General features: G+C 59.9%; 1 protein-coding gene across 5 annotated transcripts in view; it reads right to left on the minus strand.

Moving 5' to 3' along the window:
• ACOT7 (acyl-CoA thioesterase 7) overlaps window positions 1-15,607 on the minus strand; it is a 95,030-nt gene that overhangs the window by 11,881 nt on the left and 67,542 nt on the right. For 4 of the 5 annotated variants that reach the window (XM_045063646.1, XM_004768679.3, XM_013064701.2 and 1 more), the window contains exons 7-8: window positions 13,576-13,692; window positions 3,383-3,567 (exon numbers count right to left, since the gene is read on the minus strand). In XM_045063646.1, coding sequence (XP_044919581.1) covers window positions 3,383-3,567; window positions 13,576-13,692 — 302 coding nt within the window. Of the gene's footprint in view, window positions 1-3,382; window positions 3,568-3,740; window positions 10,603-13,575; window positions 13,693-15,607 lie in introns of those variants that run through there. The other variant, XR_006601639.1, reaches the window with a different exon arrangement.

Raw genomic sequence — 15,607 nt, forward strand, 5'->3', positions numbered from 1 at the left:
ACAGGCGAGCACAGCTCAGCTACGGAGAGCAGTTTGGACCTGGCCAGAAAACCCTGTCAGTTCACAGTTACTCAGAATGAGCCTTTGCGCAATGAAGATGGTCTGACTCCTCGGCTGCGCTTGCTCTCGTACCCACGTGGGGAGCCCTGCAGGCCGCTGGCCCCCTCAGCTGACAGCAGAGGAAAGGCCCCTGTGGTCAGGAGGCTGGGTCCCGGGGCTGGGCCTGGCCAGGATCAGTGGGGTGGCCTCTGGTGTGTCCCTGCCCCCTCCTCTCCCTGTTCGGGTGACCAGCTCCAGCCCCAGACCTCCCGAGTCCCTGGTTCCTCTGACCCAGATGGTCTCTGGGAAACGGCTCCCCTGTCCCCAACACCAGGCCCCGCTCGAACAAGTGGTCTGTGCGGTCCTCCTCGGAAGGAGCCTCCTTAGGCAGCAACAACTCTCCCAGGGGAGGCCGACCCCTCACCTCCTGCTTCTTCCCTCAGGACTCTCCCCAGCGTCTCACACGGTCCCTTGTCCCCACTTGCTTACTGGCTCCCTCCAGGAGGGCGTCAGCTCCAGCGGGAGGGCTCCCCAAAGCACAGCAAACAGCAGCAGATGAGTGTGGCGCTCCCAGACATGTAAAGTAGCCCCCAGAGCCCTCAGCCACCCCTCGCAGCAGGCACTCCACTAGGGCTGTCCCCGTGGTACAGATGAGGAAACAGAGGCACCCCAGAAGAGTGAGCTTAGGACCACAAAGTCCTGCACCAGTGCCCTGACCAGACCGCAGGCGGCAGGATGACAGCACGTGTGAGCGTGACAGTGGGGTGTGTGTGTTAGGATTAGAGTCCCTGGGTGCTCAGGGACATGCAGTTGCCGACTGTCCAGCAGCAGGACACTGGGCAGTGTGGAGGAGGAATGTGGCTGGAGAGGCCAGCAAGCCCATCAGCCACCCACGGGCATTTTCCTGAGCCCCACTCTGTGCTGGGTATCCTGGGATCACATGATGGGCCGGATGTACCAGAGGCTTGGAGGTGGTGCTGGCTGCTGGGAGATGGTCTGGGGACAGAGAGTTGCTGGGCAGTGGTCGGGGCCAGGCTTTACCTCCAGTGTGGAGGGAAGGTCATCTAAGGACGAGCTAGCTGAGAAACAGTGAAAGGACCTGGCTCCACAACGGTCTGAGGGAAGGCGTCCAGGCAGACAGACAGTGTGTACAAAGGTCCTGAGGCAGGAACAAGTCTGGGACTTGAGGCCAGAGAAGCCAGCGTCACAGGACCCTATGCTGAGGGCACAGAGGCTGTTGAGCAGATTAGGTGGGAGAGGGAGAAAACCTGATTCAGTTTTAAACAAGCTCCCTGGGTTCTAGTGTGGTGTCAGGTGGAGGGCAGCTGGCCTGGGGCCATACCGGTTGGGGCTGAGCAGTGACCCAGGCAGCCATGCGGCATAGGGACAGTGGGTGTGGGGGCTGAGCAAGAGGGGAGAGAGGAGCCAGGCACGTTCCCAGGCTCACTGAGAGAGGGAACCCGTGAGGACCAGTGGGATTTTCTAAGGAAAGACAACGAGTTCAACTCAGGACAAATCACGTTTGAGATGCGTGCTGGGACCCCACGGGGAGAGGCAGGGCTGGCAAAACTGATCGGGGCCTGAGCAGTGAACGCAGAACAAAGCTCGTGGCATGCGGCCTGGACCCCACCACCCGAGGAGGAGGGAAGGGCGCGGCAGGCGGCCATCAGGGCCTGGTGTTTTGGGGTCATGGATTGACCATCTGGACACTGCGGTCCTATGCCAAGGGAGCACGGGCTCCACTGAGGCCTGGGGCATCACGCCAGGCTGGCGAGGCAAAGGCGCAGAGCGTGCTTGGATCGGGCCGCGCTGCTGGAGCCCAGAGGCCAACGAGAACAGGGAGCAAGTATTTGCCTGTGTGAGACAGAATTCAGCATTCGGGATGGGGCACTGTGACAGTATGGAAGACGGGACAAGGGTCCAGGAGAGAAGTGGGGAAAGCCTGTGTTTGAGGACCACAAGAAGCAGGTGAGGTTCTGAGAAGTGACCCAAGACCCAGAGGCAGGTGCTACAAAGGTCAAGGCCTGGCGGTCAGGGGGAACAGACACACATCGGCCAAGGGGACAGGATGGGGGCGGAGCCATCCTGCCAAGGCTGCGGGACTGCGGGTCAGCATATGGGACGCACACCCACCCCTAGTCCTCACACTCAGGCAAGGCAGGTCGGAGGGCTGTGTGGGGCTCCCTGCCTTGGGGGGTAGCTGGGGGTACAGCTCTGACGGGGGCTGAGGGAAGCGGCACGTGGGAGAGAAGTGAGGTCTTCCCTGCGGCCTGCCTGTCGAAGGTTCTCGGTGCCTGCTCTCCTCCTGCTGGAGACTCAGGCTCTCCCTGGGGCGCAGCGGGAGCGGCAGGGGGCCACAAAGCGCCAGCTGCTTGAGAGAGGCGCCCCCGGCCCCGGCCACTCTGCCCGCTCCCCCTCACCCCCCGGAGGGTGGGGAGCTCTGACTGCAGCCCCAGGAGAGCTGCCTCTAGCGACAGGATCGGGAGCCATCAGGAGTGGCCCGAGCCACCCCAGGTCATGCACTGAACCTGAGCCTGGGCTCCCAGGACGGGGTACATGACCCTCCACAGGGGCCTCAGCCCTGTTGACCTGAGGGGTCCTTGCCAGGTGACAGGGGAGCCAGCAGTGGGGGCCCCACTCCCCAGGGCCGGGGTGGCTCTGGCTGTGGGGAGCAGCAGGAGGCAGGCTGCTAGTGTCTGGACAAGGTCCAGGAGGGACACCTCTGCGACCGGCACTGGTAAGGGGTGTGAGGCTTCCAGTAGAACCATCACTGGCCTCGGGGGAGACCTGTAAACCGTGAGCACACATGCGTGCATTCCTTCCGCAGTCCTCGATACCTTCCAGCCAAGCACCCTGCCCACTCACCCCCCTTCCCCATCGCCCACTCTGAACCTCGGCTGCCTCTGGCTCCCTGACTCTCCTCGACTCTCCCTACGTCCAGCACTTGTCAGACTGCTGGGATTCCAGGCCCGGGACCCTGCGGTGGCAGCAACCACTGGGTCCCCGATGCCCAGCCTCATGCTGTCGGGGTCTGGCTCAGTCCCCATCAGGCAGGACACTCAGGCCAAGGCTTCTTGAGAACCCAGCCCTCGGGAGGGTCCTCAGCCCCATTTTAGCTTTTACACACGGCGCCAGGGGTCCCTGGGCCCTGTACTCAGCCTTGAGAGAGAAGCCCCAGAGCAAGGAGCTGGTGAGGACGGCCCTCTTGCCCTGTCGGCCCGGTCTGACCTCACAGCCCCCAGGGGAAGGCCTTCGCGTTGGAGGGGCAGGGCAGCCAAGGTCACCGAGGCAGGGAGCGGCCAGGCCGGGGCCCTGCCCCCCACAAGGACGGGCGCTCACTCACCACGAGCTGGGGCACGGGCAGCGACTTGCCCTCCTGGCTCAGGGACACGTAGGTGAAGAAGGCACTGGCCGCCCGGTAGCGCTTCTGCGAGTTGTCCACCACGGGGTCGGCGTCCACCAGGACCTCGATCTCCATGGACTTGTTGCTCGTGAAGGTCATGCGGCCAGAGATGGTGATGACGCAGCCTGCGGAACACGCACAGCCGGTTAGCGGGGCGCCGAGGGAGGGGTGGGGAAGGCCACAGGCAGCCGTGTCCCAGAGGGCGTTAGAGACACGGGGTTAGGCAGCATCTAACAACTACGCGGACACGGAAATGGCAAGCTCTCGCCACGCCTCGTTATGGTGCCTAAAGGCTCACCTGCCTCCGGAGCAGGCGTTTGCTTTCGGTGTTCACGTGATCACTCGGAGTGGTGGCTGTCACCTGGCCCCCTGCCTCCTGGGAGGGGCAGCCCGCAACCTGCTTTCAGGCAGCTGCGGGGTGAGCTGGCTCTGTCCCTCTGAAATCACGTTAAGGCCACGCCGGCCCACACTGTCCACCCTGTGACCTTATTTGTGCCCGGTACCGTCCCAGCTCCCTGGCTGTTCCTGCTGCTGGTCTGACGCTTGGGCACTTGCAAGGGCCGGGGGTCCCGCTGACTGTGGTCCCACTGCGCGCCCTTCAGCCCACCCCCCCCACCCTTGTGTCCTATGAGACTGCGTCTGTGCCGTCTGGCTCTGTCTCTTCAGCGGCTTGCTCACGGGACCAGAGCTGTCCTGGGAGTTGCCCTGCCACACAGCTGAGGCCCTGACCTTGGTCGAGTCCCCAGGTGCTCACCACCTGCCTAGACTGGCAAGGTTTCCCTTGTTGATCACGATTCAGAGTCCTACATTCCCACAACACTGTCCCCACTGTCCCTCTCCCTCTCAAACTCAACCGAACCCCCCTGTCCTCCCCGTGGCCCTTGGGTCAGGACTACGCACCCTGGCAGCTTCCCAACCTGGAGCGCCCCCACTCCCCGCTCACGGGCTCCCGTCTGCCAGCCTTGGCCCTTCCTTGCCTTGCTGCCTTTCCGTCACGGAGCCCAGTGTTCTTCTACACAGACTGGACTTGCCTCCCAGGGTGACCACGGGGAAGACACGAGATGAGCCAGGTGTTAGCACAGGGCCCACTGGAGGAAGGCTCTCAGCACGGTCATTATCATCACCGATGGATTGGTTCCGGACCATAAGGCAGCACCGAGCCTCAGGACTTCCAGGGTGGAGAAGCTGACACCCGGCTGCACCCCCAACGATGAGTGGCCAGAACGGCTCCCCCAGCCCCTGTCCCCAGCATGGCCTCATTCCAGGCTGGGTTCAAGGCAATCCCTGTCCAAGCCTGGCACATGATGCTGAGTCCCACTCCCCGGAACCAGGGCTGGCTGTGGGGACATTTTAACAATCCTGGGAACCTTGACGTCCGAGCTCCAAGGACACAGGCACAAGACACGTTTAAAGACCCAGGAGGACAGAAAGTCAAGACAGCATGGGGACTGTTAGAGGTGAGTGTGTGGGCAGGCCAGAAGCAGGGGGGTTATTCCATGTTACAGAGTTCCAGAACGTTCCATGCCACATTCAATTTCATACTTACAGGGAGTGCTTCAAGTCCTGCACAGCCACTTCCGGGAGGGAAGGCCACACGGTCAGTGCTGGGGGCATTATGGGAGCTCTACGAGGACAGAGTCTCGAACAAAACACCCAGCACACATGAGTGTGTCCCAAGTCCTGCTGCCCCGTGAGACTCTGCCTGCGTGACCCACAGGAGCAGCCCCTCACGGGCTCACCAGCCTCTGCCGGAGTTATTACGGGCGGCTCGGCACCCGGGGCAGGAGGAGGACGCGCAAACCCATCTCCCTGCATCCTTCCTGTCATCGTGTCTCTACCCCCGGAGAACCTGTGATGGCCACGGGGGCTCTCCTAGAGGAAGAGATCAATGCTGCTTCTGGTTCAGGGGTCAGGACACTCCTGAAGTGCTCTGTGGTCCCCAAGTTGGAGGCTCTGTTTGGAATGACCTTGTGGGCGCACCTACGTTTGGAAGCGAGGACACACCCCAGGCGTGTGGATGCCTTGCCGGAAGGCAGCACACCGGCCCGGCCATCCTAGTCACCCCACCCAGCCGGGCGGCCCCGGGCTCCACCTGCTCACCGCCTGTGACTGCCGCTCCGATCTCACGGTCAGCAGGGGCAGGTGCTCACCGCCCAGAGGGTGGTGAGGACAGTGGCCCACACAGGCGCGGTTCTGGTGGACAGAACTTGCTCCAAAGCTCAGCTGGGACTGGCTCCCCCTTCCTGGCTCCCCCTTCCTGCCAATTCCTTGAGGCTGGGGCGGTGATTTCTCTGGGGACTAAAGCCTAACCAGAGGCCAGCAGGCCCCTTCCCCATGCAGGGGTGGGGCAAGGCCATCAACATGGCTCACTGGGGAGCATGGGGCTTGGACACAAGGCCGGAGGCAGGATGCCCAGAGATCTCATGGGGATGGGGAGTCAGGCTCCTTCCCACAGAGTTTGGCTCATTCCATCCCAGGTATAGGGGCAGAATCATAGGAAGGGCGTGCCAGGCCTACCCCCACCCTCACCTGGGACACTGGGACATCATGTGAGACAGGGAAGGACCGCAGCGCGGGCCGGCCTGTGTTCACGTTCACTTCCGTTATTACGGGAACTGCAGACAGGGGAACGGGAACTGCGAGACACGGTCCCCTTTGTGGGGGACAGCGGAGGCAGAGTCGTCCAAAGTGCTGAGACACTGCCTGGGGACTTTCCCACTAGGTCACACATCCAAATCCAGCCAGAGGACCCGGCATGACGAGTTTAGGGGGGAAAATGGCCACTGTCATTGGCGCTAGGAGCCACAAGCCCACCAGGACAGGCTCCGGGTGTCAGGCCACCCTCCCGGCCAGGGGTGGTGGGGGAGTTCAGGAGGGGGCACCAGTTCTCTGAGCTGCTAAAGTGGGAACAGAAAGATATTCCCCACCGAGTGTCTCCATGAAAGGCAGGTTCTTGGAGCGGCCCCGAGATGGCCCGCAGCCCAGGCTACAGGGCTCTGAGGAGGACCTCGCGTTCCGTGGGCTCCGGAGCACACTGGGCAGGTGGCCAGCCAGGACCCACACTGGGCTTTGGCTTCCTCACCTGAAAATAGGCACAGGAAGTAGCTCAGGGAGGTTGTGAGGAATGGTGAGCCTCCAAATGTGGCCACGTGGAGGTCACTTGCCTACATTAATTTTGTTACGTGGACGTGAAGCCCAGGACAGAAATTTCTGGTAAGGTCTGAGTGCCCTTCTGTTTAACAGCCCTCCAGGAAAAGCCCCCTTAAGCTAAGGGGAGACTGAGCCCACACAGCGCTCTTGGGGGGTCTCTGGGTGCAGAATTACACCAACATGGTAATAAGTAACGTTTAAAGCAGATCACATTTTCCTTCTTCTGTAGCAAGCGTGTGTATACCCTGGCCAGGAGTCTGCTTCTAGTGTCATCTACATGACTCAGAAGGGCTACAGCATGCACGAGGGAGACTTTACATTTTCAGCTTGTGAGGAACACAGGGTAGCAAAGCATTAAAAACCCTGCCCGTTCTTCCTGGGTCCCAGTTGATTAGCACCTGTGCCAGATTGGACGCCGAAACATGACCACAGCGGTCGTGGTCCCCGCACAGGGAGGCCAGGGCTGCGGCTCAGCTCGCCCAGCATGTGAGCGAGGTCTGAGAGGCCGGGACTCAGGACTCCAGGACCTAAGTACCCTCTGGACCCGACCTCCAGCGCTCACTACCCCAAGGCCTCACTGTGAATCCCCTGGGGCCTCAGAGGTGCTGGGTTCGAGCAGCTGAGGGGCTTCGGGCAGACTGAGGGGCATCTCCTTGCCACGCCTCCCTGTGCGGGACCCACCAGCGTTGAGCTACTTGTTGCTCTCCTGTGCTCTCTGCGAGGGTCCTGTCTACAGAGCGTTAGGAGAAGACACAGGGCTGGGAGAAGGCAGTGCTCAGAACTGGTCTGGAGCTCTACCTGCCTGTGTCGAGTGGAATTAACAGACCGCGACAGCCGGGGAAGCAACAGCCACCAGAGCTGTCCATGTCCTCATCCCCTGCCCCTAGGGGTTTAGTGGCCTTGCGTGGCAAAGGGGCTTTACAGATGTGGTTCTAAGGGGGCGACTGGCCTGGACTATCCAAGTGGGCCCAGCGTCGTCACGAGGGTTGGAGACACCCCATCTCGCCGGCTCTGGAGACGGAGGAGGGTCCGCAAGCCGAGGGGGCAGGCGGCCTCTAGAAGGCGGAACAGGCAAGCAGGGATTCTTCCCTACAGTCTCCAGAACGGCCCCCGACTTCAGTCCAGTGAGACCCGGGTCAGACTTCCGACCTCCAGAACTGAGACAGCAAATCTGTGTCGTTTCCGCCATGAGGTTTCTGGTAAACTGTCATGGCAGCCCTAGAAAACCCACACACCTACCCGGGCTGCTGCAGCACCGGGTGACTTTGATGCAGTCTCATGGAGGCTGCTGCCAACGCAGCGTCATAAGTGACTGCAGAATCAGAACGCTACTTTACAAACCTTTACGTGGTTTCGTCATATGTTTCTATCGCTTCATGGGACAGTCCCGTGTTTCAAGCAGGGACTCTATGACAGTACGAGGAATCTAGAAATTTGATGCAGCTCCAAGAACCAATACACGAACCGCAAAGGCAACTGGGCCAAGGTCCCGGCCTGCCGGGTTTCCAGTGGGAAGGGTGGTCGGTGGTTCACTGTTCCATCAGGCCTGGAAATTAAAACTTGCAGTTCTCTTGCCACAAAGTATCCAACCGAGAAGAAAGGAGGCCACCGTAGTACGTCCGGTGTCTTGTAAGCTCTGCCAGTCTCCTGTCTGGGGGCTCCAACCGCTGGACGCCTAGCTGACTTTGGGAGCTGGAGCTTCTGTCAAATTCCTCTTGTGAATTCCAGAAAAAAGCAGAGTCCCGTGGGTACCAGCAAGAAGCCAAGAAGCAGGCCTGTCTAGTGAACGCCATCTGGAGGCCCGAGCTTGGAGCGGGGTGCCCTGTGGCCTTGTGGGACAGCTCTGTGCCCAGCGCTGCAGGGAGCTGGGTGGTGCTGGGACCCCACTGAAGGGGGCGCTGGGGCACTAGGTTTTGTGCTGAGTGTCCACAGGACATCTAGGGTCTACGGAAGCCCCTCCCAGAGCACCAGGTGCTGGGGACGGAGTCCAGACCGTCCAGAGACCAGCGCCGCCCGGCAGACTTCCCACGATGGTGGGAAGGTCCTCTCTCTGTGCCGTGGAATACAGCAGCCACCAGCCACGTGCGGCCACTGAGTACTGGAAATGCAGGAGGTGCCACGGAGGGGCAGCATCTGCCATTCTGCTTACCTCTAATTGTGATGCAAAAAGCCACAGGTGGCCAGCAACTGGTGTGGGGGACAGCCCAGGTGGGGGCCCCCAGGCAAAGCTGATGAGATGGAGGGCACAGCCGGAGGCAGGACTAAGTAACCTCAGTGGGAAAAGGGTCCTGGGCCAAGGCCAATGCCAGAGACACGGATGGAGCGGGTCTTCCTTGGGGCTGGACTCCCCTGACGGTGAGAACTCTTAGCCATGCTTTGCACGAGGCTCGAGAAAGCCAGGAGAGTTTCGAGCCCAACGGTGTGGGCCAGCCGCCGCTCCGGCAGGTGCATAAGGATCAAGGGTGAGTGGCTGCATTCGATGGCCAGGCTACGAGCTCGTCACCCGGATGACAAGGCCTGGGCCATGGCAGTGGATGCCCGTGTCGATCGAGCCCGGTGGTGAGGAGCCGGCTGTGCGGCCCAGGGAGGTTCCAGGCGGGAGAAGTGGGGATGAGCAGGCTTCCTGCGGCTCAGGGCAGGTGCGCCGCGTGCCCCCGGAGTGGGGTGTCTCCCGGGCTGGATGGCTCGGCACTGCTCTTCCCACAGCGGCCGCGCTGCCAAGGGTTTCCGACGCTAGGGACGGCTCAGTGTTGGCGTTGCAGAGAGCAGCAGCGGCGAACGCTCCTCTGAAAAGCACAGAGCTAATGAAGTAGCTTGCAGTGTCTCACGTAACACAGCCAGGAGCATTTTCTAGAAGATTCCTCACTTTCCACCCAGTCTGGGGAGAACGGCTTCTCCACACCCAGGTCCAGCTTTAAGTGTTCCTGCCTGGGCTTCCCGAGCCATGACAGCGACAGCAGCCGCATGCCAGCATTCCTGTCTTCAACGGCTGCCTGGGCCTTTCCATTTCTCATCCTGAAGGGAAACAGTCAGCAACGGGGCAAACGGCCTATGAAAGTAAGTTCAGTCTTCAGGCTTCACCAGCTTGTCCTGAGCGACACCGGGGGTCCCGGGACAGCCCAGCCCACCTCGCAGGGCTGGCCACCCCTGCTGTACCCCGCCCAGTCAGGGCCCCCATCAGGAATGCCGCCCTGTGTGCCTCTCTGAGATGCCTGGCCTCCAGAGCCATGAGACAGGATGTCTGGGGCCCGTGAAGCCCCTGGTTTTGTGGGAAGTCATTAGAGCAGCCATGGCGCACTCACAGGGATGTGGTACGTGTGCTGGCCACGCACCTGCCTTTCTGGACTTTTCCCCACCCTGTGAGATCAGCCGTCAGAGGGTGGGGAGACCCTCCCAAGAGGGGCAGTGGCCTCTTACGGTGGCACCGTCCAGGGTGGTGTGACTGAGTAGGCTGGGCACTGGCTGTGGGCTGCTGCCGCCCTGTGACCACAGCCCTGGGGTGCCCAGGGCTCAGCCGCCTGCGTGCGCCTTTCCCGTGAAAACATCATTACTTCAGGAACCGTCCTTATGCTGGTCCCATTCTACGGTCAACTTTGGGATGAGTTAGTTCGATGCCCACGAGAAGGAGGACCGCCCCGTGTGCTGTGCTGCTTCTCTGTGTCCCGAGGCCGGGCCTGTCCCCTGCCTCGTGGAGGAACGCCCTGGCTCCCTCATCAGAGAAGCCAGAGAAGCAAGGGGCTTCTCAGCTCTGCTCCAGTGGGGCTGCTCCTGGGAGTCAGGGCCTGGGGCTGTTCCTCAACCCTGACCGTACTTCTCAAAACTGGGGGTCTCCCTCCTGAGCCCCTCAGATTAACCCCTTCTCCAAGCTGGGTGCTGACTTTACGGTCGGCCCTCACGAGGGAAGGACTCACACCTGTGTGGGGAAAGGGGTGACTGGGGACAGAGAAGAGATTTTACCCACCTTACCCTTTTGCAAAAGAGAGAGTGAGCTGGTGTCTGTCGGAAGCAAGCTGTAAGGAGAGAAAACGTGCGGTGGGCGGAACAGTGCCCCACACCCCCGCGTGAGGCCGGTCAGAGCCTCTGGACGGGACCTGACTGGGAATACAGATCTTTGCGCATGCCGCTGAGTTAACGCTCTCTGGATGAAATTCTCCCGGGTTATCTGGGTGGGCCCTAAATCCTGTGACCAATGTCCTTATAAGAGGCAAAGCAACAGAGAGAAGGGAGAGGCCACATGAAGGCGGAGGGATGTTGGAGCGATGGGACCACGAGCCAGGAAATCCCCCCCCCCAGAGGCTGGCCGAGGCAGGAAGGGGGGCTCCCCTAGCACCTCCAAGCGGTTCTGTCCACACCTGGATTTGGGACCTGGGGCCTCCAGACTTTGGCAGTGCAAAGGTCTGCTCTTTGAAGCCCCCAGTCTGTGGTCCCCTGTGGTGCAGCCCCAGGACACAAACACCCTCTCCAGGGCTCTCGACTTTGCCGCTGCCCCACTGCGGCCTCCAGGTCCCTTCCCGCTGGATCAGGGATGGCAGGAGTGTGGAGGCTGCATGAGAGCCCCCAGGATGGGTTTCACGGGATCTCAATAGGTTTGCATCGGAAAACTGAAGCAGAACAAGCTGGTATGTGGCCCACCAAGCCCTCGGTGAGTTTTGGGCACACTCGGGTCGCCGGCTGTCCAGAGTCCCCAGTGGGCAGGGTCACCCCAGCCTCACACTGCATGTCCCCAGAAAGGAGCAAAGCATGGGGAAGGGGGAGGAAAGGAGCCATGCCTGCAGAGCCCGGGGCACCCCCAGAACTGGGGACATGATGGACCCACCCTGTGCCTGCAGCAGGTGTGGCCAGCACGCTGCCAGACCCGAGACCCCACCTGGGACACCGGTGCCGGCTCCCCAGCAGAGCCCTGGCCCAGAGGAGTCCCCAGCTTCACACGGGGACACTCCTCTGGAAAACAACAAATAACATGTGATAGTGTCTAACAGCGCCTGGGGGACACTGGCACAGAAATAGGCCAGACTCCATAGCTGTTAGTGTGGGCCACATCCCTTCATGTACAAAGCAAGAAGTGATCCGAGAAAGCAGAAACCCTCTCTCTGCTCACCAGGGGCTGCTGGTGAGGGGTCCGGGGCATCACAGAGTCCAGACTGGAGCTGGGATGCCAGCGAGGGGTCCTGGGGATCACAGACTCCGGGCCGGGGCTAGGATGCCCGCGAGGGGCCTGGGCAGGGACTGTGTGGGTGCAGCAGGCAGGTCTCATGGGCCACCCCTCAATCTGCCTGTTGGAGGAAACCCTCCAGAGTAGAATGTTCTGCCAGAACTACGCCTTCTGAAAAGGAAGATCCTTTCTCTGTGTTTTGAAGAGGAACGTTTTAGAAACCGACAGCATCTGTCAAGGACAGCTGCTCACACGTTGCCCCAGTGACTTTCATGTTGCTAAATGGGTCCTAGAAAGGGCCCTGTCCTCCAGGAGAGTTCACCGTCTTGCCTGCGAATCAGTAATTCACACGGACCAGGAACCAACATTCTCCTTCCTCAGCTCCCCCTTGGAAGTTAATTCTGGTTGTACAAAGGATTGGGGTGAAGACTCCGGTCGTTCTCTGGGAACTTCCCTGAGCCACGCAGCACATACACTGAGCTGGCCGGCGCGGACACAGGCTCTCCAGGAAAGTCTCTTTTCCTAGTTGGCGCTTCTCAAAGGGCACTTGGGAGACACGGAACAGAGCAAGGTCCTGGAACGTGAATGCCTTTCCCACTATGGATTTTGAAGTTGTGTTTGACAATCAAGTTGTGATCGCAGGGACACGTCCAGGGAGTGGTTCTAGAAAAACAGAGGCAGGGAATCCTGGCACAGGATTCTGTCTTTCCTGAATGTTTGTTTGTGAATGTTTGTGGCACCGTGGCACTCGATACCAGAGGCCCATGGAGGACAATCCAGAACAAGACCCACTTTCCGTGGACCAGTTCTAAAATGGCGCTGAAGTCTGTGTGGCAAACACCCACCAGGTACGAAGGGTTTGTGCGAAGCAGACGGAGTGGAGCCAAACACCTTTTTCTCACCCTAAGATCGCCCAGACCCTACTAGGGCATGCTACACTTGCTCTCGATGGCCCCGGGCAGGCAGGCAGGCCTCTACCCTTCCAACGCTAGGACCCTTCCGGCGCCGTGCTGGGCGCCTTTCCCACCCGTGTTCAAGAGAGAACGTGCTGGCAGTGCTGGCCCCGCCACCTTCAAGGGTCAGGAAGGCCTTGGGGGGCTCAGGACAGACCAGTGCCACCACCACCACCCACAGCCAGGGACCGGCCTGACCCAACGGCTTTCCCAGCAAAGCTGCTTGTGAACAACGCCAGGCTCCTGCCGCAGTGACGTCACCCGAGCCCATAGCAAGAGCTCCTTGTCCCGGGCACCAAGCCTCACCGCAGAAGAACAACACACGTGGAAATCACCCTGCGTTGGGAGGGGACGGTCACTCACTTCACACCCTCAGTAGTCCCATGGGGTGGGCGTGAGGAGCTGGCCCTCTCTCCTGGGAGGCCGCCAAGTCTCTGGGACAGGTGGCGTCCCAAACCCCAGGGCTGCCTGGCTGCTGGCCCATGGGCTTCTCTGCTCGGATCCCACCGCTACTTATATCGTGGCTTATCTGTTCCTCCCCCAGAGGAAACGTGGAAGGTCTGGGGCACCGCTCACCGGAGCCGTGCTCGTAAGCTCTTTAGAGGGTTCTGTTCGTGGAGCATTTTAAGAGGGGTTGGTGGCGTTCCCCAGCAGCATAAAGGCCCCAGACACATCTGAACTGTGCGTGTTATAAGTCTGAAAAACCCAGCCCACCAATCCTAGCCTCATGGAGGCGTCAACAAGAGCAAAGCGCAAGACCGGCTTCCTGATCCTCTGGGGAGATGGGCAGACACGGGGCGCGGACCACCAGCAAGCTGGCTGAGGGAGCCAGAGCGCCAGGGGCCGCCCGGCTTCTCTCTGTACGCAGAGCCCGTTACCTTTTCTGATCTTGTCGTGGAAGTTGATGGCGTCCACGGAGGCAGTGACTATGTTGGTCTTGCAATGACGCGCAGCCACGATTCCGGCCACCTCGTCCATGAGCTTCATGGTGACACCTGCACGGAGAAGGGGCACGTGGCAGGTCAGACACGGGGAGGCCACCTCCCACCCTGGAGCCCAGTCGTCAAAGACAAAGCCCTCCCACTCCCCAGCAGCCAGGGGCGTTGCGGGGGTGACCGGGCATGGCTGACGCCCCACACGCAGGAACCTGTGCGGGAACCTGGCTTCCTTAGCAGAGTCTGCGGACAACGGACCGCAGCTCACGGTCTAGGCCACTCACGAAACGATGGTCCTTTCCCTTCCCTCTCCAGGTACCCTGCTCCCTCAGGAAGTAAGTTACAAACCCTGCCGGCATGGCCGCGTCCAAAGTCAGGTTGCAAGCGTGAGCAAGAGCGCAGAGATCAGAGCCCGCACACGCTACCAGAGCGGATGGAAACGGTGCAGCCGTTTGGAAAGAGGCGGGAGTTTCTCAAAAGGCTGAACAGAGAGTTACCTATGCCTGGCGGTTCCTCTCCTATGTGTGTACCCACGACAACTAAACACTCGTGGTCACACAAAAACTTGTACACGGATTTCATGACTGCGTTACTCACGACGAACAAATAGGGGACACGAGCCACATGCACGTCAACTGACGAGCAGACGGGGAAACGCAGCCCCTCCGTACGGTGGGATATGATCCAGCAACGAAAATGAGCAAAGCCCCAACCCACGCCGCAACCACAGAGCAGCCCCGAAAACACGCTGCTCAGGGAAGAGGCCAGGTCCTAAAGACCAGACGTTGTAGGATTCCCTTTATAAGAAAGGTCTAGAACAGGCAGAACCGTAGAAAGCAGATTAATGGTTGCCCGGCTGGGGAATGAGAGCTGATGGGTGTGGAGCTTCTCTTTGGGGGGACGAAACTGTTCTAATATTTACTGTGGTGATGGCCGTGAACCAGAATATACCGGAAATCAATCACTTGTGACAGTGTGAATTCTCGGTAAAGCCATTACATAAAACAAACACACCAGAAAAGCCAGCCCACGGCAGGCCAAGGTGATATTAAAACATCAGGCTGCAGGCGTTGGCTTTTGCTCAACTGCCCCCTTACTTTGGCGGGCTCACAACTGCACACCTGCTGGTCTCCCCACCCCAACACTGCCCCCCCAGGAAAACACATGCTACTTACTTCATATTCAAACATTTAAACCATATTTGTTATTAGGCTGAACTACATGAAATTGCCAATATTCAACCATGTTCGACCTGTAAAAGGAGCAGAGTGAGATGAACCAACCTAACAGCTATCAAAAGTCTTAGAAGGCGCCTGGGCGCTCAGTGACTTAAGCGTCTGACTCTTGATTTCCGCTCGGGTCATGATCTCAGGGCTGAGAATGGCATCTGCCTCTGAGCTCCGCCGAGGGGGTCTGCGAGAGATTCTCACCCTCCTTCTCACTCTGCCCACCCAATGCTTTTCTTGTGTTCAATCAATCAGTCAATCAATCATCTCAGAAACTAACGTTCATTCACCCCAGGATCCAGAATGCTTTCTAAACATCCAGAACAAGGCAGGAAAACAGACGTCATCCCACTCGTGAGAGCTCACGAGGCTTGCAGAGCCAAATGTCTGCAGGGCCAGGCGGGCGATCGGGGGCGTAAGCGGGGCCGCTGCCTGGCCCTGCCCACGGCCTCCCACCCCAGGAATGCCGACCTCGTGCTACCAGCTTGCGATGATTCCAGACAAGACCCGAACCTACACGTTTATAAGGCATCTACCAATTTGTAAACATTGGTGACTAATTAAAACCCTCTTACTGTGTGGGAAAAACAAAATCCAATAAACTGAAAAGAGCAGAGCTCCCCTCCGGACGGGACCGGGGGAGCAGAGATGCTGCTTACAGGGCACCTGGGACACAGAGGGACACCTGGGGTCCAGTATACTCTTCCCTCCATTCTGTGCATATCTGAGCATTCCAGAACAGTAGGTTT

This window comes from Mustela putorius, unplaced genomic scaffold (genome assembly GCF_011764305.1).
Source record: "Mustela putorius furo isolate JIRA1106 unplaced genomic scaffold, ASM1176430v1.1 tig00003853_pilon_pilon_pilon, whole genome shotgun sequence".
NCBI lineage: Eukaryota > Metazoa > Chordata > Mammalia > Carnivora > Mustelidae > Mustela > Mustela putorius.